Below are 27415 nucleotides of genomic sequence, written 5' to 3' on the forward strand. Positions count from 1 at the left end.
GAACAGTTGGTTCCAGTCATCAGGCCATGCAGTTCGACTTAAGAGGTCTCCATGACCTACGTATGATCTGGTTTGGTGTCACCTGAAAATAGAGTTAGAACAAACAAAGATAGTGGCACAGACACTTCAATTAAACATTCCGAAATTAGGTAATGGTTAACTTTATTCGTTAGTCAAAATCATTTCAAAGATTAAATACGGATTCAAAAAATCATATTAATAAAGTAAAAAGAAAAAGGATAAACGTTGATTCTTGCTGGGATGGATTTGAAGACCAGAATCGGACCCCCATCGGTGTCGAGTTCGTCTGAGTGGATGGAAAAATAATGCATGATGTGACTTTTCATTTTGTCTCTATTCTTTTCAAACCAACGTGAATGTTCCATCAGTAACTTGGAGCTGGAGCAGAGTTTTGTGGTTCTTCAGCTCTGACTCAAACATGCATCTTTCCAAGAGTAACACTGCAAACCGCACCCTCCCCTACCCAGCTCCCGAGCCTGTGAAATTGGGCCGAACTAATTAGAATTTAAATGAAACCATAATTGGACATTTTGTGCTTGTCAAGCGATGAGAGACAGATGGGCTTGTAATTACATTACAAGTCTGACATCATGGCGGTGCGTACGTGTGGTGTTCAGTGTGCCCTTCATGGCAAGCAAGCTGGTAGCAGCACAAGTTCAAAGGCAATTTAGGCCTTGTCACTTTAATCGAGCAGTGACACAGTCGAAACTGTTGATTCTTACTTTTGAGTGTAGCATCTGACCACAACAGGTATCTTAGCATAAACAAACATGTGGTGAATATTTTTTTTTTATGTAAGGGAATGATTACTGCATTGGTTTTAGCTTTAGTATTGCCAAATGGCTAAAGAAATGTTATCAGCATGATTGTGTAAAAACTGTACATTTCTAATCAGAACCAACTTCTGCAATCTTATACCAACGATGGAAATAAGAGCAGTTAGATTAGCATAATATGTGGGAAAGCATTGCTATTGTATGACTATATTGTATTCCAATATGGAGCAGTTACAGGGGTTTGACAATAAAACTGAAATACCTGGGGTAAAACCACAATAATTGATTAGTATGGTGTAGGGCCACTTTTTGCAGCCAATACAGCATCAATTCGTCTTGGGAATGACAGATACAAGTCTTGCACAGTGGTCAGAGGGATTTTGAGCCATTCATCTTGTAATATAGTGGCCAGGTCACTACGTGATGCTGGTGGAGGAAAAACATTTCCTGACTAACTCCTCTAGAGCCCAAAGTGGATCAATAAAATTTACATTTGGTGATTGTGCAGGCCATGAGAGAGATTCAACTTCACTTTCATGTTCATCAAAAAACACTGTCATCAGTCTTGCTGTGTGTATTGCTGCAATATCATCCCAGCCCCACTTTCAGGAAATGATGTTTGAAATTTTGGGTGCACGTGGTCCTACAAAATGGTTTGATAATCCTTGGGAGTGATGCACCCATTTAGCACAATTATTGAGCCTCGGGCAGGGGTGTCAAACTCAGTTCCTGGAGGGCCACAGCCTGTATAGGTTTCAAACAAGCCTGAAGGACTTACTTAGTTTGATTAGGTGTGTTTAATTAGGGTTTGAACTAAACTGCTGAAATGCGGCCCTCCAGGAACTTAGTTTTTCACATATGACCTAGGGAAACAATCACTGATCCACCCCCATGCTTCACTATGGGCATGCATCAGTCTGGGCGGTGTGCTTCTTTGTTGCTTCTCCACACCTTAATTCTCCTGAATGTGGCAAAAAAAGTTGAAGGTGAAAAATACTTGTTCCACATTTCCTACAGCCCAAGAGTTTCCCTGTTGATACCATCAAAACTAGCAGCATTGGGACAAGTGCTCAAAGGTTTGGCTACAGCAGCCTGACCATGTATATTTACCCTGTGGATCAAATTAAACCTTTTGGCATCATTTACTTACCCTTCATTTGTTAAAAACTTTTTTTCCTAGTTTTTAATCTGCTAAACAAATACAATGATGGTATCTGGCACCCATTGACTTCCGTCATATTTTTTTTTCCTACAGAGGAAGTTGATGGGTGTCACCTATAAGCATTCTTCAAAATATCTTCTCTTGTGTTCAGCAGAGGAAACTCATAAAGTTTAAAACCATTTTTGGTAAACTATACCTTTAAATTAATGTTGAGGCTTTGTTTATTGTGATTTTTAAATTCACAGTTATATTGCTCAATGCTAAGATAAAACCCTTTGGCGCACAAAAGAAACAGTCCCCATGGTTATTGCTGCTATGGCAACAAAATGCATATCTGCAATTTGGCCTTTGAATTGAAATTATAGGGTGACTAAATTATAATGTCACGTAATTTCATACAAAGACTTAATAAGTACTAGCCTACAAGCAGATTGCTTTTGTTTGTTGTTTGTAGACTTCAGCAGGCGACGGTTCAGTACATCATTTAAACATAGTGTTAATTATGCCTTTTTAAAAAAGAGTTATGATTAGTAATAATTCACTTGCTGATGTATAACATGTCTGACATTCGCAATGGTTCTCTGTTTTAGAAAAAAAAAAGAAAAGTCACCAATTTATATTACAATTTCACAAGGAGAGCAGGATTTTTTTCCAGTAATAAAACTCAGCTGTGAAGGTGAAAAGGTTGTATAAATCAGAACTGTTTGTTTTCTCTGTGCAATTATCATGCCCCAAAATACCCGTTTCATGTTGGCACATTATTGCTTTTTCCTCAAACCTTGTGCGTCTGCTCAGTAATTTTCTGTTTTTGTTTGCGCCGCCGAGAAAGCCAATCGCTGGGTTACTTCTGATTGTAAAGCGTTGACCTTTACACTGTATCTACACTAATCCCTGACCTTTATCTTTCATTTTCTGTGTTAAGATTGACTTATTAAAATCCTACTGAAATAGACTCTTATTAATCTTATCTCATCTGACGCAGGTGAGAGGCTCTTGTCAAACTCCACAGCACGCAAAGGATCTGAAATCCCATTGAGAGCAGGATGATGATGATAGAAAGCCCCAGACTTTGATTGAAGTTTGAGATCATCCTCAAACATATATGAATGGATTTGATTTAAATAGCCATGTTTAATCTCCTTGATGAGATTAGATTTTTTTTTAGGTGGCACTGACCGGTGATGAAAACCTAGCCGATTAAACATCTGAACTATTGGAATCCTTAACAATTACCTGTGGTGACTGTTCAAGGGCCCAAAAAAAAAAAGAAGTGTATTTTAACTGTCTGCAAATAATGACTTAAACTGTCAAATGGTTTTAACCATTGTTTGGACAGATTGCAGAATAGTGCTTTGAAATTCGGCACATGCTTTGTTGGATTTGCCAGAATGTACCTAAAATTTGCCCATGTAGAATACAGCCAAACCATGATTCTGTTGTATTAATGACAAATACACTACTGGTCAATCGTTTGGAACAGTAAGATTTTTTAATTAAGTATTTACTGCCAACCATGCCTGCGATTATTTGACACAAAGTACTGGAAAAACAGGAAAAATATGAAAAATTTTGAAATATTTAAAATAAGAGTTTTCTATTTGAATATGTTTAATTTTTTTTATCCCATTATTTCAAAACTGAATTTGCAGCATAATTTCTCCAGTCATGCAATCTTTCGTAAATCATTCTGATGTTCTTATTTGCTGTCCAAGAAACATTTATTGCTACTATTATCAATATTTTTAATAGTTAAGTATTTTTACATTATACACTACCATTCAAAAGCATAGTAATTGTAGTATTTTTTTTATCCATTAAAGAAACAACAAAAACAGCCATAATAATAACTATAATGATGAAAAAGCAGGAGATCAGAATATTGGAATAAATTCAATTCATCTTTATTTCTATAGCGCTTTGACGATGTAGATTTTGTCAGATTTTATCTTTTATCAATTGAGTTGTTTACCATTCAGACACATTGCATATATCCGTGCCGCTGTGTTGGTCTATGTTGAAAATCCTCCAGATAACTGGCAGGGTTAATGGTTGGAATAGACAAGGCAAAAGACCTGCTACACTGTTATCCTCTGTCTGTATTCAGACCCAGGGATTCAGGAGAAGAGAAGTCCTCCTCAAATAGTGTTTACATGGTAATCTTAATAATGATAGAACAAATTGTGGTCATGTGTATATGAAATTACGAATAACATGTTGCAGTGTGTTAAATTACTGTTTTTTTTTTTTTGCATTTTAACTTTGTAAACAATAAAATCATGCGTTTCCTCGCGGTTTGTGTCTTGTTTTGTTAGCCAACTGCTCAACCAACTTTTGTGGCCCGGCTCTGCTGGCTCACTTTTCCCTCTGCTCGCAGCACTCCACGACCATTATTTAGCATTTTTTGAAAAAATCTAATTTTCTGATCTAATTTTTTCATCCCCTATAACTTAGAAGTTCGAGTAAGTTGAAATTGTGTATGACCAGTTTTCAGAGTTGAAGTTTAGTTTAGTTCAGTTTATTGTGGTTTAATTTTCACTGCTGAAAGTTCGAAACCAAGCAAGCCAAGGATGACAGTGGCAAGGAGCAAAATTCACCAATTGACGAAAGTGAAAGGAAAAAACCTTGAAAGAAACCAGGCTCAGTTGGCCATGAAAATTTCTCTGAAAGATCATGTGACTGGAGTAATGATGCAAGAAATTCAGCTTTAAAATAACAGAATTAAAAAATTTTTATCTAAATCCTGATTTTCATTTTCATTGAAATCTATGCTAGACCCTATAGATCTTCCAAAAATATTTAGTAATTTTTAAAAATATTTTTAATGCGCACACAATGCCATGTATTCATATACCTGCACTTCCAATGTGCTCGGTTTGACCAGTGGTGACCGGAAGTCTTTGTATTTATTCTATAAATATATATTTTTCTTTTTGTCCAATAATGTAAATCAAGACAATCAAGTATTAAAAATCTGTCAAAAACAAGCATATATTCCAGTTTAATATTGCAGACTAAATAAAGTTCTCCAGCTACAGTACATACACAGCACGAAACAAGCTATGATTTCCACATTCACCGTGAAATTATTTGATACACATCATAAGGCAGAGAACTAAATCAGTAGATATGAGGGACCAGCCTCTTTCCTTTGATCATATCTTGTTAGCGTGTCGATTCCCGCCCCAGACCAAGCACTGGCCCAAATGATGTACTGCTAATTGTACACTGATCAATTTATCACCTCACTATTAATGTGCAATTTCCACTCTCACAGTCAAATTACTTGAGTAATTATGATGTCTTTAGGCCGTGACCTGCGTGTTTGCATGCGCTACCAGGAGTCGCATGTTTGCGGTTCAGACTTTGATCATGTCTTGTTAGTGTTCGAGTTACCATCCCTTCAAAACTCTGTCCTAAATTACATACAGTAAATTGTGCCCGGGTCAATTTGGTGGGGAATGAATTGCACCAGCATACTGGATTGAGGCTGAGAGAGAGGGTAAAGGTAAAGGCAGAGCTAATGAAGATACAGAGATGAGCATCATACTATAAATGTTGGCCATTAAAGTTTGTAATGAGAGTAATTTTTGCACATTTTATCCAAATTCTGCATAATTTTGAAGGTTGCAAGTTAAAGGCATACATTGAAATAAAAATAAATAACTGGGTTTGCAATATTTTAAGGTAAGTGGTTGCAAACAATTTATATGGGCTGAATTTAAACAAATTAAATTTAGCAATGTTCAACCAAATTTGTTTATTTAAGTTTAGCCCATATAAATTGTTTGCAACCACTTATCTTCAAAATGTAGTAAATCCACTTAATAATTTTTTTTCAGTGTGGAAACAATCTGTTTTACTTGAAAAATATTGTTTCCGAGTGTATAGAACATTTCAAAAAGGTTATTTACACTAGATGTAAACTTTTCAAGCTAATAAGAATTGTAACAAAGGACACTGACAATGAAGATGAACGATCCACGTTCAGTTTTCAGCTTAGTCAAACAGGCATTGGTCAGAACAGGAACAAACGGGAGCATGAGGGTAATCCTAAAAGCAAGGTAAAAAACTAGTCAGCAAAGAATCAAAACGGTAAACAAGCATAAAGGTCAAAACATGGGAAGAATAGACAAAGGGAAAAAGGCTTTTTAATGTTAGCAGATAAACGAGACTCAGCTCTGTGTGTGAGAGAGGTGAATATAAAGTTTGCGTAATTAGGCCATGAGGAGTTACCAGCTGTGTATTTGTAATCAGAAGGAATCAGGAACTGGTGTGTGTAAGGTGCATGATGGTATTTGTAGTCCCGATCATTGACTGATGTATAGTTCTCTATCAAAGGATTAGATAGCTGGTGAGTGTGATGATAATAAAGTACTTTAACTTTGTTTATGAGTACACTATGAGATGTTAAAAATATGCAAATTAAAAACAAGTTGCTGTTTGAAAAACACAGCAAAAACATTTTTTATTTACATTACAAATAACAACAATTATGAAAATTTGTATTTTATTCATCCAGTTGCTTTTTTAAAATGTAATTTTGTTCTTTAATGTTAATTTTCAGCACTTTACATTATAAATTGTTAAAATGTGAGCTATAAATTTTTTGACGCCATGGCATTTTTTCATCTGCTTAGTTATTTTAGATATATCAAACAGTCTGTTATGCTGCTTCACATAGCGCATAATTTTAATACAACATCACACAACATGGCAATCACATCAAATATGCTGTATTTACACAAAAACATCATCAAAGCTAAACAATGAATTACTTAACCCAGTTGCCACAGATATTTCCATATGAAATGACTGTGACAAACTAAAACCTACTGGCTGGACCACGTGATCTCATGAAGCCATTTGATGAAATGTACCCACTTTTAAGCATTACACTTTACTAAACTGAACCATATCTGCTTATCACCAGTTTTAATGATCACCTGTCAGCATTGCCTACTTGCAGAAACAATGATACCTGTGCTGCATTGCTCATACCAAATGTAAAACTACAAATTCACAGTCTGTATATAAATAGCCAGACATCTTCCATTATTTGATAGTTCGATCTGGGCACTTGCCTTTGAAGCACTGCCAGAGTAATGGAAAAGAGGAGGAAAAAACAGCAATTATCAATCAAATACCATGCAACAGATTGGAGCGTTTAAAAAGACTCACTCATACAAAGATCTGTCGCAGCATTTCAGCGCCTCTGATTAGAATCCCAGAATTGTAAATTGTGGCTAATTAGGCTGTCATGGGATCATTAAGGGCTTCAGTGCCTCCCCTTTTTCCTCACCTGCATGTATATTAAAACTCATTAGCTTCCTTGTCTGAGATTCCACTTGCATTAATTGCCACTGATGCCCCAGCTCTCACAATCCCATGATCCTCTTGTCGAATTACGTAGAAATGGAAAACTTCTCTGAGAGGATTTTCTTGTTCTATTTCGAGTTTCCAGTCAGAGTTTAGTTGGTTTGTTCCAGCAGGTGGATGTGGAGCTACTCCCCACTGACTGCAAAGCATCCTTCTCGATTGACATTCATTCAAAAGTAGATTTGTATTGCCAAAATAGTTTTGCAGACCTTTTTTATTTTTTAATTATAGATGATATTTTGTATTTTCTCAGGGCTTGATGTACAATCAGAATCAGAAAGTGCTTTATTGCCAGGTATTATCACACAAACGAGAAATTTTTGTGACAGAGCACAGCACAGCACAACAGAAGTACATAGACAGGATAATAAAGATATTAAAAAAAAAAAAAAAAAGTAAGTAGTGGATGCAAATATACAAATTGACAAGTGTATGTACAGGTATATTACTAAATACATTGTATTTGCAGCTGTTATGTGCAAATTGGCAAGTAAAGTATGTTGTTAAGCAAATAAGTGTATATGTATAAAGAAAGCAGAGATGTTTGTTTCACTATTACTATCATAAGGTGTTCATGAGATGGAGGGAAGAAACTGTTTCTGTGTCAGGCTGTTCTGGTGCACAACGCTCTGTAAGAAGGTAAAAGATCAAAAGTTCAGTGTTCTGCACTGTAAAAATAAATAATTAAATAAATAAAAAAAATCTAGGCCATGAAATTACACAAATTTACTGTAAAGTAACAGAGGTGGAATTACAGAAATTTACCAGAAATCTAAATTTAAGTCCATTTCTGTAAATTAATGTCCGTTATTTTACAGTAAATGTTTGTAATTTAAAGGCCGTTATTTTTATGTTTTTTTCCGGCACCAATAGCCCGGGAGGTTGAGCAGTGAGGCCGAAATCATGTCGCGTTTCCACTGTTGTTTTAGTATCTTGCAGCACGTCACGCAAACCCCGCTCCCAAGCCTGTGTGTTTCCATTCACTATATTTGTTTACTCACTGACCGACTGTTGGCATCATGGATCGAGGGGTTCTGCCACTAACGGAGGGACCCAGCATAGTGAGTGCACCCATCCATAATATAAAACCACAGTAATTCTCAGATAATAACTGAGTATAAAATGTATTTTATAAAATTCTCGTTTTTATAGACGTCGATAAACATTCAGCCCAAATGCTCCAGAGAGACTTAAAACACATTATATTTTCCCCTAGGCTATATGACACTTAATAGGTAATAATTCCCCTTTATTTAAGAATGTTGCATATTATTCGGTGATCCTAAGTAAAGGAAAGTGTTTCAGCACATAAGCGCAAGTAATAAAATATAGGCTATATTTCGTTGAGCTCAGCAGCTATCCACTAATAAAGTTCTACATTTAAAATTTCATTTTTAAATTTTATCAATTCACATAAAAGCATAAACACTTGTTTGAGGACACAGAACACATTTTTTACTTGCAGTTTTCCTCAATCAGTCACTACGCAGGACTGGATGACAAAAAAAGAATGAGGTTTCTGCTTTCATTCACTCAAAAATGCTCTGTTTGCACAATTTGATTATTACCATCAAATCTAAATACTTTATATATCATATTTTAAACCTCCTCCGGTGTTTTATTGTTTTTAGAAAATATTTAAAATCTTTTTTTCAGACAGGCCTTTGTAAAATGAAAGGTAAAGGCTTAAAAACGGTTTAATTTCTGTATTTTGTATACGTACATTGTTATAGCTAGCTTTAGTTTGTTTTATATTAGTTTATTTATTTAATGTGATTTTATTATATCTGATATTTGTAATTCTTTAAATTACTTAAATATATCGTAGGCTATTTTATCAGGATATGACACTAAGAAAGAAAGAAAGAAAGAAAGAAAGAAGACCCCCGCGGCATCAACAGAGCTGTCAAACTCTGAATGCACCAATCAGGCTTGACTTGGGATTATTCTTCTACTGCTCTGTACTAATTCATCACTCATTCATTCTTTCATTCATTAATTTTTCTTCAGCTTAGTCCCTTTATTCATCAGGGGTCGCCACCGCAGAATAAATCGCCAACTCATCCAGCATTTGTTTTACACAGTGGATGCCCTTGCAGCTGCAACCCAGAACTGGAAAACATCCATACACACTCATTCACACACATACACCACAGCCAATTTAATTTATTCAATGTAGTGCATGTCTTTGGACTGTGGGGAAAACCCACACCAACACGGAGAGAACATGCAAACTCCACACATCAATGCCAACTGACCCGGCTGGGACTCAAACCAGTAACCTTCTTTCTGTGAGATGACTTTGCTAACCCCTAAGCCACTGTGTCTCCCGGATTCATGACATATCCAAAAAAAATGCATGTCAACTGAATAGATGGTGTTGGTCCAGTCAATCAACTACCATTAAAATAAGTCATGGATGCTAATTGATAGTTTTCATCAGGTATTGTTGACCTCATTGAATTGTTCCTTTCTTCTTCTCTGTCTTTCTCTGTTTCTCCTCTTAAAACCCCCTGCCACCCCGCCTTTCTCGCTCTCTACAGCATCAGTGCGGTTTGACAAGGATGAAACGCTTGTCTGTCCTGTCAGGATTTGAGCTAAACTTAATGATCCAAGGCAAACATCTAATCCACTGTGCTGCGGAGTGGTACATGTGACAAATGCACCCGGTGGAGAAGACGAGCAGTGCCACAACTCACGCCACGCGTCTGATCCCTGCCCATGTCTCTCCAACACTAATGGCATTACACTGCCTGCTCCTTTAGCAGTGCTCATCCTTTGCCATTTATCTTTGCGTAATGCACGATGCACGTTCCTTTGCCTATTAATACTAAATGCCAGCTTGTCAGGCTCTTCAAGGAGAAAAGTTGACTTTAGAACTTTAATAGGATGTGTTTTTCATCTATTTATTTTTTTATATCTTGAGACATTTTTGAGTGTTTTTTTTTTTTTACTGCTGCGGATAAAGCCTGACAGAAATAAAAAATGCCTATAATACAATAGACTTTTCAAATGTCAAGGAGGTTGGCGCATTCAGATTTATGGAAGTTAAAGGGATGCATGATACACAGGGTTGGGCGTAATTAGTTAAACTACTGTAATGAAATTATTAATCAACTGAAAAGGTAAAGGATGAGGTTACTCACTTGATTACTATTTACAAAAGTTCATGGAAGTAAATGTATTTTTTGTAATGCAAATATACTCTCACCATCCACTTTATTAGCTATTTCAATTTAAGCACATGGTCTGAAGCACATGGCACAAGTGCACATAGGGCATGTCTAAACTTACTTTTTAAAATTTAGTCGTAGTGCATTTGCTACTTTTATATGAGCGGACTTTATAAACGGAAACAATTCTGCATTCACTAGTGTGGAAACAAATCGTGTCGTGCTTGACGCTAAAGTGCTTGAGCTGACGAGTCATAGGTAGCAGTTTTTATATTTACATAGGAAATAACAATCGTACATTTTATTTTTAATTTTTTTTTCCAGGGTTTTTATCTTTAATTGATAGGACAGTAGAGAGTATTGACAGGAAAGTGTGGGGAGCGGAGAGGAAGGATCAGCGTAGGACCACGAGGCAGGAATTGAACTTAGGGTTCCGTGAGCACCGGAGTGCATGATTCGACACACTAACCACTACACGACTGGCGGCGACAGCAGTCGTACATCTTTAGTTCTTACACTTTTTAGTGTCACTTTATTTTTATTGTCCGTTTTGCACATTTAGTTCGCTAAACATTAGATACTTTGCAACTAAATGCCAACTAATTATCATTAGAGTCGTATCAGACTGTCTGCTTAATATCTACTGACATTCCTCCACCAACAGACATTCAACTGAATCTTTCTCATTCAACGAAATGTGTTAAAGGCACCATAAATAACATAAATAACATAGATATAAAATAAATAACAAGATATTTCTGCACTGCTGCGCATCCTTGTCTGTGTAATGAGCAATGTGTATGCTTGTTTTGGATCCGCCTATTTCCAACATGCTCTTTTAATAACAACAACAACACAAATTAGCAACATGGCAACAAATATGTGCAAATGCTTTTGATTTTTTTTTTTGGCCTCTTTTATCATGATGTGACAATTTGTACTGCTTCTCAATACTCTTGTAGTGCTTCTGAAGTTGCATACAATTGCATAAATTTGCATACTTTTGATTTTGTAGATCAGTTGTTCTCAACCACATTCCTGGAAGATGTTCTTTGGAAGAAATCGCATACTTCCAAACTATATAGTACGCTAAAAAGAGTATGCAAGCAAAGTAGAATTACTGAATTCATAAGGTGCGTGCCAAATTGTATGCTGCGCTATTATTTTGTAGTATAAATAGTGTAAGTAATGCGTTTACACTGAAAACTCCAAAAATAATAACTACACTATAATTATCTGGATGATGCACTCATTCAACTGGTAGTATGAAGTGTGTAGTGTTGGACACTTCACACACTTAACGGATGCTGCTTTGCACACACAGCGGAAGGGGCGGAGCTTTTGGGCGCTCATGTTGGATTTATTTTGGATTATGAAAGCAGTATTCTCCTACCAGAATGATTATAGCAGCTCCTGATGGAGAAAGCAGTTATACTCATGGAAGGTATTATTTGGTATTTTAGTAATTTATTTCAGTAATTTAGCAACCGCCAAACATCATCAGGGAAACGGTTTGAATTTTCGCTTACTACAAAAACCATTAGTGTTCCATTTGGGACAACACTACATACATATACTATGCTGTTGAGTGTGTAAGTCCATAAATACATAGTGCATAAGTGTATAGTGTGCCATTTGGGATGCAGCTATAGAATTAGAAAAACAGTATGCGAGAAGTTTCTAGATGGCCTACAACTTCTGGTGAGATTCTGAAGTGTGCATCACATAGACGCTACACTATTCCATAAAGCCACACAAAATAATTGATGAATGGGAGTAAAGGGGCACAACTGACATGGGTAGGTCGTGGGATCCACTTATCACTAACTTTACACTAACAGCTTTATATTAGCAATATGGCAACAATCCCCCTTAACACACATCCTTTTCAGACTAGCATACCATGGGTGCACAAATAAGCGCAAATGCTTTTGATATTTAACAACGTGTCACACAGTAATGTAAAATGGAATAACAACACATCACATTGCGTCAGGATGTACGATAAGACCCTGGATCTCAATCCAAATTAGCCCCTTTGGGATGTGTTTGAAAGGGAAATCTACAAATCTGCAGCACCTGCTTGATGCTATTGTGTCAATATGGACCAAAATCTTGGAGGAATGTTTCCAGCACCTTGTTCAATCCGTGCCAAGAATTCCTGTTGCCAAAAAGTGACTCAGTACTAGCAAGGTGTACCTAATAAAGTGTACATAAGTCTTTTAAAGAAATAAACGTCATGTGCTGCTGATTTTTCAGACACGCTTGAAGAAAAAACACAATTGCAGTTGTAGCAAAAAAAAGTGTTTCATTCTATTTTCTTCTTTCTCCATTTTCCTCTCTGCCTCTTTAACCCTACAATATGTGTTGAGATGTGATTTAATAAGCGGGGGGATCCCGCGGGAGGCTTCGCATTGAGTTTTCCTATGGGTCTTTTCTGTGTGTATGACTGTGCTGTGGCAGGGGTGCTCCCTGGCCCAGATTAATTACCCCTCTCTAATTGGTTTAGTGTCTCACAGCTGGGCCGCGCGGGCTGCACACTGATACATCCAGTTAAATGACGCCCATCAGTCATCGCTGGCTATTAGAGTTGGGTACTGGGACTTGAGTGGTTCTTTTCCTCCTGGAGTGAGAGTGTTTGTTGTGTGTTTTTTGGCAAGAGATGTGGATAAAGAGAGTGTGTCAGTTGTAAACACCTGTACACTTGTCTTTACCACACAACAAATAATTGGATCTCTTGATGTGTTGTCTGTCAGAACTGTGATTCATGGATTGATGGGGTGTGTATGGATAGAGGGAGTCTATCAGTCAGCAAAGATACTGCATCTGGGCAGTGCATGTAGTATTTTGATGTATTTGATTATAGTCTTGTTTGTACAGTACATCAGTTTATTTTTTCCGTGTCAGTGAAAAATTCAATAAAGAAATGAAGAAATGTTTGTTTTATTTTTTAAAATCTTTGAACTCTTTGTATTTGTGTTGGTTTTGTTTGATTTAAAATAAATGTTTGGGATTATCAAGAACATTTGAAAATTGTTTTTTGAGCAGCAAAAAAAAAAACCAAACATTTTATTATTTAACCCTTTCACATGTCCAATCACATTGGTGTGATTACCCTTGGCTGGTCCCTGGGGACGGTTGCACTAGCAATGCGTAAATTGAAACGTTGCCTAGTTGTGACTTGAAAGGACACTAAGTTACAACTTGAACCGTAATAAACATTTTTATATTTTAATAATATTTTTTGTTGGACCACCGAACATAGTTTCAAGAGTTCACACTTAGCTGATGATTGACTATTGACCTTATTCTAAAATGCGGAAGTGCGCCTGTTTTCGCGATTGTCTTAGAACTTCCGATTCAGTCGCCTATGGGAGAAATGACTAGGAATAATAAACGGCAGAAAATGGCCAAACTGCTTGCTCAACAAACAAATGTTTGCATGACTACACAGACCAAGTAGCATAATATAATAAGAAAATATTAAATTGCAACATCAAGCAGCGTAACGAGCAATTGTTAACGTCAAAAAATGAATGGAAGTGAAGGTGACCGGAAGTCGCGAGACAAAAAGATTCAAATGGCAGCGCCCACTCGACAGCTGAAAATAAGGTGAATAAAGCTTGTTTGGCATGCTGTCCCGGGAGAGAGCCCTGAGCTCATAAGATCCTCGAGCACGGGTCTCTCTCCCGTTTGCAACGCAAGAGGGGAGTTTGAGCTCAGGTAGATCTCAAGAACCCCCTGCTGTAGTAACTATTGAACATGATTGCTCTTAAGAGTTAACTATTTACTAGGAGCATGGCTGTGGGACCATTTGGATTAGTCAATTAACTGAAGTTGCATGTTTTTTGACAGTGGGAGGAAGCCAGGGAACCCGGGGGAAACCCACATGAGCACGGGGAGGACGTGTAAACTTCGCAGAGAAACATCGGCTGGCTTGGTAACGACTAGGACCAGTGGCGTTCTTGCTGTGAGGCAACAGTGCTAACCACTGGACCACCCCCCCCCCCCCATGATCTATGTATATGTAGTATTTTGTTTCTTTTTGCACCTTTCTGTAAATATTAACATATGTACAAATTACATTGTGAAATTTCTGTTAATCAGGTTCTCAAATATGTCATAGAACATATATTTCACCTTTTAAACAGCTTATTAAGGATTGTATCATTTGTTATTTGACAGAAAATAAGTGCTGCTATTGTTGCTTGAGCTGTGATCGGAAATCAACGAAGTATTTGTATTATTTATTAAATTACGCATTAATTGTATTTTATTAGCATCTACCCCTACCTTAATCCTAAACCCAACCCTCATGGTAATGTCAAAATATTATTTGCGTACACTGTCACTAAAATTATGCTATATTAACCCTAAACCCAACCGTCACTGTAATGTAAAAGCAGTAGTTGTACTAAGTATTATTTATGTTATTTATTAAATTACCCAATAAATAGTATTTTTTAATGTCTACCCCTAACCTAATTCTAAATCACAGTACTGTAAAAGTATTAATTATTGTTATAGTGTCATAAAAAATGCTGCTATATTGATGTGCATAATCCACTTCCGGCCAGCCATGTATCCTATCTAAACTTTCCCATCTAGAATTCCTCATTGGGGCTGGTGGGTCACATGATAAACGCATCGCTATGGGAACTTTATAACGCAATGGATTCTAAGTAACGGTCACAAAAAAAAAACAAAAAAAAAACTCACGCAGAAGGGTCAGCTGTAGTAATCGCTCGTAAAAGTGTTAATCAATCAATTATTAAAATGATCTCATATTTTGAAAGATTTACACTTCACGATGTTACAATGTTTTTACACACAGGCACACACACTTTGTATGTAGTTCACTCATTTTTTTGTATTGTTTGTTTTTATTCTTATTTTTTCATTTGGTTAAAAAAAATCTAATAACAAATTAATTAAAAAAATAATAGACAAAAATAAATACTGTAGCCAAACTGTTTCAGTTCTGTTTGACTCTTTGAAATCAATATGAATCAATTGGAAAACATTTTGCTGATTAACACTCTTCAAAATATCTTGTGTTTTCAAACCTTTATTACATGGAACACAATATAAGTTAAGAAGATAACATAACTTTAATTTTTGGGTGAACTGTCCCTTTAAGAAGGTGCAGTAGTTTTTAATATCCAAAAAAACTTCCCCCAACAACCGTAACAGAAGCGAATCAGGTGAATGGGAGCTGCCAGGCAGATGATGTAATAAATCTGAGATGTTGATTAAGCACACTGATATTGTGCTGGCCTGAAGTTGCGGAGCCAAATGCATAAATATAAGTGGGGGAATTGAATTGTGACAGACCTGATTCGAACGGATGTCATGTCAAATAAAACAAGTGAAGCGCATTATGAGCTGCGGAAATCTCCCAGTATTGTCTGGAATAAAGGCCAAGAAATTGGACTGTGAAAGGACCATAGAGCTGCTTATTAACTTGCAAATGCTCTATACAGTCCCATAGTGTAGCAACTTATTAAAGTGCAAATATATGACGCACACTCATAGACTCATTTCCAGAGCTCGATGGAGTATTGTAAAGCTCTCTGTCTCTTTTCAGTTTTCCTTTATTCATCCCTTTATTTTTTCTCCTTTATCTAATTAATCTTTCTTGATGATTGTACTGCGATTTTAGTGCTTAAAACATCTCTTTTTTTAAATGTCACTCATAGCATCATGCATATTTATTCTAAGTGCATGTTTCTGTGCCAGTGTTCGAATATAAAAATGCAAATAAAAGGTTTTTGTTGCTGTCATTATCACTTCTGCGACCCTCTGGTGGTCTAATCAATTATGCAGACAGAACGTAACCCCCGGGCACAGACCCCGACACCAGCAGCACAAACTTTCAAGTCACCAGGCGCTTTGTCTAATGACAGAAATTTCACAACATGAAGACGAGGCCCATCAGCGTCTCAGCAACATTGTGGTTCCACATCATTAATTTCCAGGGTCCTCTGTAGTGGGAGAAAAACAAAATCAAATTAATTAGGATGCTGAAAACGAATGTGCGAAATTAATAAAATAAAATAAAATGAAATAAAGGAGGGGGGGAGGAAAAAGTGCATTTGCGCTAATGGATGTGAAACAAACGATGGCATCTTTTTTTTTTTTTTTTGCTTTGTTTTTTTTTAGGAGGAGAAAGCCTAACTGCGTTGTTGGCAATTTCAGATTCAATTATAATGCAGGGACCTCAGCTCTACCTTTTCAAATGAGGTTTAGATGAAAAAAAAATTTAATTAGAAATTATAACCCTTGAGGAACGTAGACACTGCAAAAATTGTCCCTGCTTTCCTTTAGGAAGACGCTGTGTGATTTTGTATGTTTGTGAAAGCGATGCTGATGTGCATGGTAATGTTGCCTTCTGGTGCTCCTTGTGAACTTCTTATTTGGGTACTTGTTAATGGCTCTCTTTTCAGTCTAAAATTGTGTTTTTCTGAACTCAAAGCAACTTGTTCAATGTCAAAAATCTACTTTAGTGGTAGTGAAGTTCCAGCATCTACCAGTAGGGGATAACTATAAAGTTTGCATCATGCCTCATTCGTTCGATGGACTCAAACTCAATTCCTAAAGGGCTGCAGCTCTGTTTAGTTTAGCTCAAATCACCTCCAACTCAAACCTGCTTAATAGTCCATAGTAGTCTTAAACAGCTTGATTATTTGGATCAGCTGTGTTTGATTGGGATTGAAGCAATACTGTGCAGAGATGCGGCCCTTCAGGAATCAAGTTTGAGACCTATAGTTTATATTAAGAGGACAGAGTTTGTTTTGTACTGCATCCAGCCACAAGGGGTCCCTTGAAATGTTTGGCCTCCTTTTTAGGATGTGTGAGGCACACTTATAAAGTACCTGGGATGTCTGCTATGACTTAATACTCTTGTAGTGCAACTGGAGCTGCATACTTTTGATTCTGTAGATCAGTGGTTCTTAACCACGTTCCTGGAGGATGACCAACACATACATCCATACTAAATGCCAGACTCAAGAACTCTTTCTTCCCATCAGCTATCAGACTTCTAAACAGATAACCAATGCACATAACATTCTCTTTTTCTGCTCAGTACAACACTACATTCTCCATCCTAGTTTGCACTATTTAATTTTTTTTTTTTTGCACGTAAGCCAATTGCACTAGGCACTTTTTGCATAATAAGCACAATTTAAAAAAAACACTGTACATTGTTTACTTCTGTTTCATTACTCAAATCAGTTTTATATATTGTTTACTTTCATAGATATTTATATACTTACATTTTATAATCATACTACAGTCACTTCTGTGTATATATGTGTATTTATGTGTATGTCGTGTATGATGTGTATGTTGTGTGTATGACTTCACTGTGGACGGCAAAGTAAGAATCTCATTGTACAGGGAAACGTGTTTCCTTACTGTGCACATGACAATAAACAGTTGAATTGAATTAAATAGTCATAAACTAAAAGATATGGACATAGTATCTGTGACGTCACCTATAGGTTTCTGAAGAGCGCAAATAAAGCTACAAATAGGCGTGGTCAATCTTTTCCATTTTGTTCATGTGTTATTGCGCTGACCGAAGCTAACCAAAAAAGGGCAAAGAGGCAGAGAATGAGCGTAGCTACAGATGCATTGCATGTTGCCTATACGGGCTTTTCTTTAGGAAAAACACCTAATACCTCATTACCTGCTACTTGTTTGTGTTCTGACCACATGGGCTTGGTTGTGTACCATATTAATAAAGTGTTTAGACTTTTAAAAACACTGTTGTAATGCATTGAGCCACTCAGCATTGTTCTTATGAGGTTTTTCTACAGGAGGAAAATGCTAATTACTTTCAAATACTTATATATTATTATGATTATATACTAAATATGACTTATTATATAGTCTGTGTTAGTAAATGCAAGGCTGTTTATGAAATCCAGGCATAACACTGTATGACAACGTTTCAGATGCTTATTCTATAGCCAACAGCTAATTAATCTGGATTCTGGGGTGCATCAAAGAAAAAATGAATGATAAATGATCTTAATTACAACAAATACATTTATAGATATGGTATATAGGTATATAATTTCACTGACCTGGGAAATGGTGTCCACTTGAATGCGTTGTGAGCACAATTAAGTGCACACAACATGCCATATCATCTGATAATTGTAGGAAATAAGCAGCTGACTGTGTAAAGCCTCATAAAACAAAGCAAAAAATATGACGTATTTGCCGAGTTCAAAGGCTAATCACTCAAGTGGCCACACCCTTAATTATGCAGACATAATATAACTTTAAATAAATGAACCTGATGAGTTATAAAAAAAAATGCACTCCCTCACAATTTGAATAATTTCATGAAGTGTAATGATATAAAATTTCATGAATTGTAATACTAGCATTTTTTTGTACTAGGCTGTAAACAATTTTACGTTGGGGTCAAAAGATATTTGCTCTGTTTTGGAGCCAGGCCTAGCGAGATTTTCATGATTTCCAGTTTCAGTTACTTCCATATTAGCTTTATAAGGAAGAGCGAGATGTTGCGCTTGTATATAGTATGCTAAAAACAGTATGAGTCGAGTAGTATGTCCGAATTCATACAATTTGAAAAACAGTATGCCAGAAGTAACTGGGTGACTACTACTTCAAGCGAGGTTCTGAAGTGTGCATTCGATAGACACAATGTCATAAAGTGCGACTCATCTAAGAGTTGTCATGACAATGAGTTCACTGTACTCAAATGGCCTCCACAGTACGCAGATAACAATCCAATAGAGCCCCTGTGGGATGTATTAGAATGGGAGATTTGCATTATAATTGTGCTGCCGACAAATCTGCAACAACAGCGTAATGCAGTCGTGTCAATATGGACCCAAAATTTCAGAGGAATATTTCCAGTACCTTGTTGAATCTATGCCACAAAGGATTAAGGCAGTAGTGAAGGCAAAAGAGGGTCCAACCCAGTACTAGTGATAGTGAGGTGGACCTATTAAAGTGGCTAGTGAGTGTATGTGATATGTCATCTACAGTTTAAAAGGCACTCATTTCATGGTCTTGGAATGTTAATTATTTTTCCAAAAGTTGAATTTTCTTCAGATCTTATTTTCCTTTTCAATTTGTCCTTGGCTTTCAATACAACCTGGCTTTGATCAGCACAAATGTACGTACTCGGGACCTTTGCGTTTCATTAGTGTTTCTTTCCTTACTCTTATTTTTGCACCGATATCATCTCTGAGTTTTATTTGGGGATCTGAGAAGGCCAGCTTGTCAGAAGTGGTGTGTGGCCCCGTGGGGAACGGATGGCTCATCTCCAGCATGTGCTCCGAGCTGAAAGCAGTCAACAAGCTCTGCTGTAACTGAGCCAATTTTCAAAGCGTTCCGCTGATGTGATTGGTATCGTCCTCGGGCTGGATGAGTCCACTCTCAGCGGCGGCGCAGGGGAAGGTTAGTCTGTCTTACCTGAGGATAGGGAGACCTTTCTGTAATCTACTCAGGGAGAAAATTATGGAGCTCAATTTAAGACTTACCCCATGAAATTAACACCCCCAGCTCTCTTTTCTGCTTCGAAGAGTGAATCTTTTTTTCTTCTTTTTTGGTAGAATAGCTTGCCTGTTTGAAACTTCCAGGGTGAAATAGGTTTTGACTTTATTTTGATTTTACCTTAAAGAAGCCAATTTAGATGTGGTTCATATATTTTACTGAGTATGTCTTAATAAATGCAATAAAAAGTCACACAGTTATTTTTTGTATATATAGGCATGGCAAGACAAGTTTATTTGTACAGCACATTTCATACACAATGGTAATTCAAGAGTGCTTTACATAAACAAGAATAAAAGAAACACGACAATAAAACAACAAAGCATTAAAATGATTTAAAACAATTCAAAAGGAGATTAAAATGTGTAAACTCGTTTTAAAGGAATGTAAAAAGAAAGACACAGTAGTATGAACTGTCGGACGCAGCACAGTGCTCATTCAGTAAAGGCACAGCTAAACAAATGTGTTTTTAGTCTTGATTTGAATGAGCCTAATGTTGGAGCACATCTGATCATTTCTGGAAGCTGATTCCAGCAGTGGGGGACGTAATAGCTGACGGCGGATTCACCCTGCTTTCATTGAACTCTTGAAATTTCAAATTTACTTGATCTTAATGATCTGAGTGATCTGCTAATTTTATATTGGGTGAGCATATCTGTAATGTATTGAGGTCCTAGGCCATTTTGTGGTTTTTAGACACGTAATAATAATTTTAAAATCTAAGTAAGAATGTTACTGGGAACCAATGCAAAGACCTAAGGAAAGGTGTGATGTGCTCTAATTGTGTGGTTCTGGTCAGAATCTTGGCTTTCTAACAGAATCAGAAACTTTCTAACTGTCTTTTTGGTAAGGCCAGTGAGGAGTCCATTACAGTAATCCACCCTGCTTGTGATAAAACCATGAACCTCAATGGAAACAAAGCATCTAATATATAGACTGAGGTGTTTATAGTACATGATAATACTTACAATTTAAGCATAATTAATCAATACATAGTTGGATAGTTGGTATCAGGATAGTAAATTTGCTGTTTTGGGTTTTGATTCTTACTACTGGCTAGAATTGCCTTTTTAATTCATCTCTGCACTGGAACCTATATTGAATATGCAGCATAATATGTACAGTGTATGCAAGAGGTTGGTGCTACCATATTTGTAGCATTGTAGTCATTTTATTTAGATGGATGGATGGATGGATGGATGGATAGATAGATTTTTTTTATGTTGCAATGCCATAGTACCATATACCATAGTAATTGTAGTGTATTGAATCTAAGATTAGACTCGCATATCAGGAATGTATGTATTTTGTGTTGGTCACTCTTTGTATAACCCTGAATTAGTTATTGGTTGGCCCTCATAATGTGTCTCCTGTTTTCATTACTGCAGACTAGTCCAGTAAAAAGAAACAAGAAATGCCCACATGTGTTTAGCGTTTTTCCTTATCACAAACACAATAGTAAATGATGCTTTAAAATGACGGTGAATTAGTAAAGGCTTCGGCAATGAAAGAAAATAGTTCCTCATGTTAAAAATATTTGTAGACCCTCCGTTTTTGATAAAAAAACATATTTATATACACGATTATGTCATCAAACTGTTGTATAAATACTTCATCCCTGACCCTCCTCAATTTCGTCCTTGACAACCTCCTCCAAATCCCCGCTCTTCACTTTTGTCCACGACACAAATTGCCTTGCCACTAAAGCTCCACGATTCTGGCTTAAATGAGAATTGCCAAATTTTTTAATTTTTTTTTTTTTTTTTGTCTAAAATAAAGATCACAATTTTCTTACGATTCTGTAGATGTAAAATAAAGGTTAATATGAGTGGGCTATTATTATTGTTATTCTCAAACATGTAGTTAAACAGCACTACGCTTTGTGTAGATCTACTGTTGGTTAAAATACTACATTTTGTATAGACTTGGAATGGTGGACTTTAGATTTGTTCTGGTCATTAATGCAGATGATAATTCTGATGTTGAATTATTGTGTTTGAGACATATGCTTACAATCTGTAATTTTCTGCTTAAAATCTGTCACCGACATGATTTTGTACAGAAGACTGGGTGGGTATTTTTGCATTTTGGGTGGGTTTTGGATACTTTTTGGGCTGGAATCAGTCAGCTACATCTGGCAACACTGTGCGCGCTTTCGGTTTCATTTTCACTGCTCAAAGCGGTTCATACATCCCGCACATTCCCGAACGATCACTCTGTGCCACAAACTAAATGTTATTTACAACTTTATTACCTGTTATTCACAGCCTATGCAAGTTCTGTACACTAAAGTAAATTTCATTCACAGGCGCACACCCGCCCTCTCTAACAGGTAACAGCTGACGGTCAGCTCACATCACGTGTGATTTTTTGGTCGCAAATACATTAGACAGAAATGACAATTTAGGGGTGAATTATACCTAATAAATACAGCATGTAACTCTTTTAGCACCATTTGGAGGTGTCCACGTTGCTGAATGACTTGTGCGGCCACCTTTGCTTCTCTCCTGAATTTGAAAATATGATTGACAGAATCGTAGAATAAGATACTGAATAAGATCATTTAGGGGGTCGAATCGAGATCATGATCTTTTTTTATGATTAATTTTGCCGCTCTACCTGCCACTATATACATCATAGCAATCATGGCAATCTTAAGTCTGATTGAGAATATTGTGTCATCAAACTGACTTCAACAGAGAAGGACCGACACTCCAAACACGTCAGATTTTGATTGAAAATTACAAAAACAATTATTTTTCTTCAGTAAATTAACCTGGACAGATTAATTGTTGACCTGTGGCATTGAAATTTTTTATTTCTTCCTTTTCCTTTAAATGTCATCTCAACCTTAATGAAATAAAACAAACATTCATATTTTACTCAATAAACTTGAGTTGCATTCCTTTTTTTCTTTTTATTTTTCATAATTGTAGTTTTTTTTTAAATAAAAAACGTATTTCTCCTCCTTTGCATAACCACATAGCAGCCTCTCATAAAAACAAGATGAAGATGAAGCAGGGATCTGAAACTCAGAGACGCACAGCTCTTTATAAATTCAGTTTATAAGGAGTAACAAGGAACGCCCAATTAGCATGACAATGACATCATTAACAAGCACTCGGTCCGTCTGATTATTTAATTAGGGCCAGAGGAAATGAGGATGGGAGTTAAATAAAGAAACCTGTTAGTCTCTCCCTCGCGACTGTTTTGTCAAAATAGTGCGCTTTGTGCTGTACCAATCAAGGGTTCATCGCATGGCGGGTTAAGACGGTTCCACTCGTACCCCCAGCAGAGGCCAGATGACTGCTCATTATCCACACAGCTGTAAATTACGACCATTCTGGACAGAATATCAATTATGCACTTCTTAAAACAGTCGCTGGATTAAAGACTTGACAAAAGGGCACTCGCAGCAATCAGGCCAGCTGATTAGGTTTTCATATTGCTGGATGAAAGACTCGCTGCCAAAGAAAGGCTGATCATTCATTCAGAGATGAGGCTCTTTTGTCAGTCTGGCCTTGGCATATGCTGCCAAGTTAGTCCTCGTTTGTCTTCCTGCTTTTAAAACAAATGCAAAGAGCAGCTTATTTGCAGGGCTAAAAATAACTTGCGTTTGGCATCTCACGAGTGCATTTGTATGCAGATCTTGTTGATGATGGCTTGTTTAAATTCGATATGCATGGCAGATCTCATGAACGGACCCCCAAAGATGATGGTGAGTCATAAAATGTAATGATTAATTTCCAACATGACCCATTAAAAAAAAAAAAAAAAAAAAAAAGTAATAAATTGATATTGAGTTAAGTAGCTAAGGTTTTTGCATAAAATAATGTATTTATCTCTATTGCATAGACAAGTGATCTTTTATCTTAAATAATATAAAATATAAATAGATATAATTAAAAAAAAAAAATATATATATATATATATATATATATATATATATATATATATATATATATATATATATAAATATATAATACAATATACATTTAAATATACAGCTATTCTGAACATCTACATGCACAGTTGTGTTTGACCTCAAAGTGTTTTTATTTTTATAGTCAGATTGTGGAGGATTTCCGGCAGATGTCTTTTGTCTTGCAGGCAGCCCATGCAGAGCAGCAAATAAGCTTGCTGGCATGATAAAGGGAGACAGGGAATGGTTCCAGCCTTTAAAGTCTGTCCATTTTGCTTGAATCTGCCCAGTTTCCGCCTGTACATTAAAGGTCAGAGGGAGTTTAAGAGTACTCCGTTCTGATTTGTTCCAAATATATCAAAGGAGAGCTTCAGACTGATTCGCATTACTGGGTCTCTTACTTCATTAGTGGCTTCAGTTTGCTAAGACTATATGGCTTTTTTATCTTCTGTGGAAGTTAGAAGGATATTTTGAAGGATGCGGTTCATAACAAAGCAGGTTTAGTTACCGTAAAAAAGAAAGATAGATATATTTTAGTGCTGTCAAAAGTAGTGCGTTAACGCATGCGGTTAATTTGAAATAATCATCGCGTTAAAAAAAATTACGCAATTAACGCAGTTGCAGTTTTTTTATTTCCTGTTGTGGTCGACGTGTGTTCAACATGCAAAAAAATATGGATAAGACCAAGTAAGCACTTTTTGAAGGCAAGTTTCAGTATAAAACAATTAATGTCACATTACTAGGCTATCATGCGTTTCCTCCAAAGTCTTATTTAATTTCGGGTGTTTCATTTTTAATTTTTGACTTTTGTTTTCATGGAATTTGATACCTCATGGCGAACGGAAAGAAAAACCTCCGCATTTCGTGACTCTGTGGTCCTTTAAGGTAATTAAAAATCGCTGCTTTCATGGTAGACTCTTAATAAGAGTATTATCTTAATCATATTAAAATCGAAGTATTGGTGTCCATGTAAATGAAGAGCCAGATGAAGTCGCGAGCGGTCAAAGACATTGCATTCCTCTGCCTTTCAGCATGAGCCCTCCAATGTTTTAATAATTTTGACAGGTTTCCCCCTAAAACACAACTTTTGAAAATGGCTGCTTATCGTTGTTGTGTCAGAATCCTTGTAAAATAGGCCACAGCCATACTTTAGAATGCTTAGTTTAAGCGAAATTTAATGAACGCGATCAAGCGTATTGAATCTGAAGGTAGTCGCTCCGGCTGCCCTGTCCTGCGCACGTTGTGTGTGTGAGTGTGTGTCAGTGTGTGTGGGCGTTATCCGTAGCCAATAAATTAAAAAGTTACGATTTGCAGTGAGATTGTGTTGCACTCTCAGCTCACATCATTCAAAAGAAAAGGTCCACATTGTCCCCTGATAGTGTCAACAGACTCGACGGTTTTAGCAACTGGCTGAATGTAAAGGAGGACTAAGCAAAATGGTTTTTGCTTTATGTTCTCAACTCACAGCAATACAACTTTACAATGAGTACAATTGTTTGCATTCAATACTTTATTGTTATTATAATTTTCCATATTTTCAATTCTTGTATTTTGCCATTTATTTGCAGTCCACTTAGAATCCAACTTGCAAATATTTTTTTTTATTGGCATTGATTGTTTTGATATTCAAATGGCACTAACATGCCTGTGTTTTTATTTCTGTAAACAATATGGCTGTCAAGCTGGGATCTTGATGGTTTATTGTGGGTATGTTGTTTACATGAAGAAATTTGTGTTACAAGTTAAACAAAAATTGTGATAAACAATTATATTTAGAATTTAAATAGTTTTTGTCTTGCGTTTAGATAAATTTTACATTTGAATCGCCAAAATTAAAAGTTTTAGTCTTTTAAACGTGATTAATCGGGATTAATTTTCAAAAAAAGTGTGACTAAATTGTTAATTTTTTTAATCGATTGACAGCACTATATATATATATATATATATATATATATATATATATATATATATATATATATATATATATATATATAAATTCAAGATAGAACTTCCAGAATATATGCATTCTCCATTTTATTGCAATGTAGTTTGTACACTGTAAACAAATTAATCTTAAAAAGCTAGGACAACAAATATTTATATGTTGCTTTAACTTATTTCAATGTTAATCAGTTCCCAGAGATGGGTTGCGGCTTGAAGAGCATCCGCTGTGTAAAAATGTGCTAGATAAGTTGGCGGTTCATTCCGCTGTGGAGACCCCCGGATTAATAAAGGGGCTAAGCCGACAAGAAAATGAATAAATTAATCAGGAACAAATTTCAGTAAAGAAGAATGGCTTTCAGTCTGTTTTGGCATATTTTTGAAAGGTGCCACAATATCAAACCATGAGCAAAATTTTACAATCTACTTATTTAACACCAGTTCGTCTCAATAAGATATTTCCTAATGTTTCTCAATGTTGTTTAAGTGCAAAACCAATGTTGGTATTTAATGTATTCTGGGACTGTGACATAATTAAGCCATACTGGAAAGAAATCCACAAATTAGTTCAGAAGATTACTGGTTAACCTTCTGCCCTATCTAGTTATTTATCTTCTGAATTGTAAAACTGCTCTACACCTTAGTCATGGACTAAAATCTGTGTTTCACCTTTGTACGTATCTAGCAAGAAAGTGTATTCTTTTGCTGTGGTCTTCTAGCATTCTTTCGGTCAATATGTAGATAGATCAGATTGCCATTTTCTTATCCTTAGAAAGGCTGACTTAGGACTTTGCATCAGAAATCTGATTATTTCTGGCATATCTGGAATCGTCTGTGGGAGTTTTTGGAGAATGTATATTTTAAAGCCATCATAAAATAAAAATAAATAGTAGTAATAAATCACAAGCTTAAATGTAGTAAAATATAGATACACACATAAAATGAATAAATACCAATTAAATACCATTAAATAAAAATTTGCTACTTGTAGTGTTTCAACAAATCTTAAAACATATTCAAATGTTTAGTCTCTTAAAATTAAACTTTGCAATAAATCCACAAAACCGGTCAACTTTAATTTCAATAAAAAAAGATAAAATCATAGTATGACTGAATGCTTACATCGCACAGTCAATGCTCCATCAATATATTTTGCAGCCCTAATATTTGCCTATTATTCCAATTTTAATAACTCAAATAATATTCCACTTTAAAAAACAACATTTTATTTATTTTACAATTCTCCTAGAGTTAAATGGTTGAGTTTTACCATTTTTAAATCCATTCTACCAAGCTCTAACAGGAGCACTTTTAGCTTAGCTTAGCATAGATCATTAAATAAGATTAGACCATTACCTTCTCTCTCTCTCAAAAAAAAGTAGTTTCTGTAGTTAAATTATGTACTTTTTTATTTTTAATTTTCCAACGTCAAGCTTTATATACAAAAGTCATTCTTGAGCGACATCCTAATGGTCTAGCCTAATTTAATGATCTATGCTAGGCT

General features: G+C 36.0%; 1 protein-coding gene across 23 annotated transcripts in view; it reads left to right on the forward strand.

The window, feature by feature from the left end:
- The window catches only part of LOC147832625 (uncharacterized), a 201289-nt gene that overhangs the window by 37049 nt on the left and 136825 nt on the right, over positions 1-27415 (forward strand). For 5 of the 23 annotated variants that reach the window (XR_015945390.1, XR_015945391.1, XR_015945386.1 and 2 more), the window contains exon 3: positions 14364-14448. The exons of the other annotated variants lie outside the window; for them this stretch is intronic. Coding sequence is in view for 1 of the 5 variants with exons in the window: in XM_088651517.1 (XP_088507643.1) it covers positions 14398-14448 (51 nt within the window). In the remaining 4 variants the exon portion in view is untranslated. The remainder of the gene's footprint in view (positions 1-14363; positions 14449-27415) is intronic. 23 annotated transcript variants of the gene reach the window in all.

This window comes from Danio rerio, chromosome 19, assembly GCF_052040795.2.
Source record: "Danio rerio strain M-AB ecotype USA chromosome 19, GRCz13ab, whole genome shotgun sequence".
Classification (NCBI taxonomy): Eukaryota; Metazoa; Chordata; class Actinopteri; order Cypriniformes; family Danionidae; genus Danio; species Danio rerio.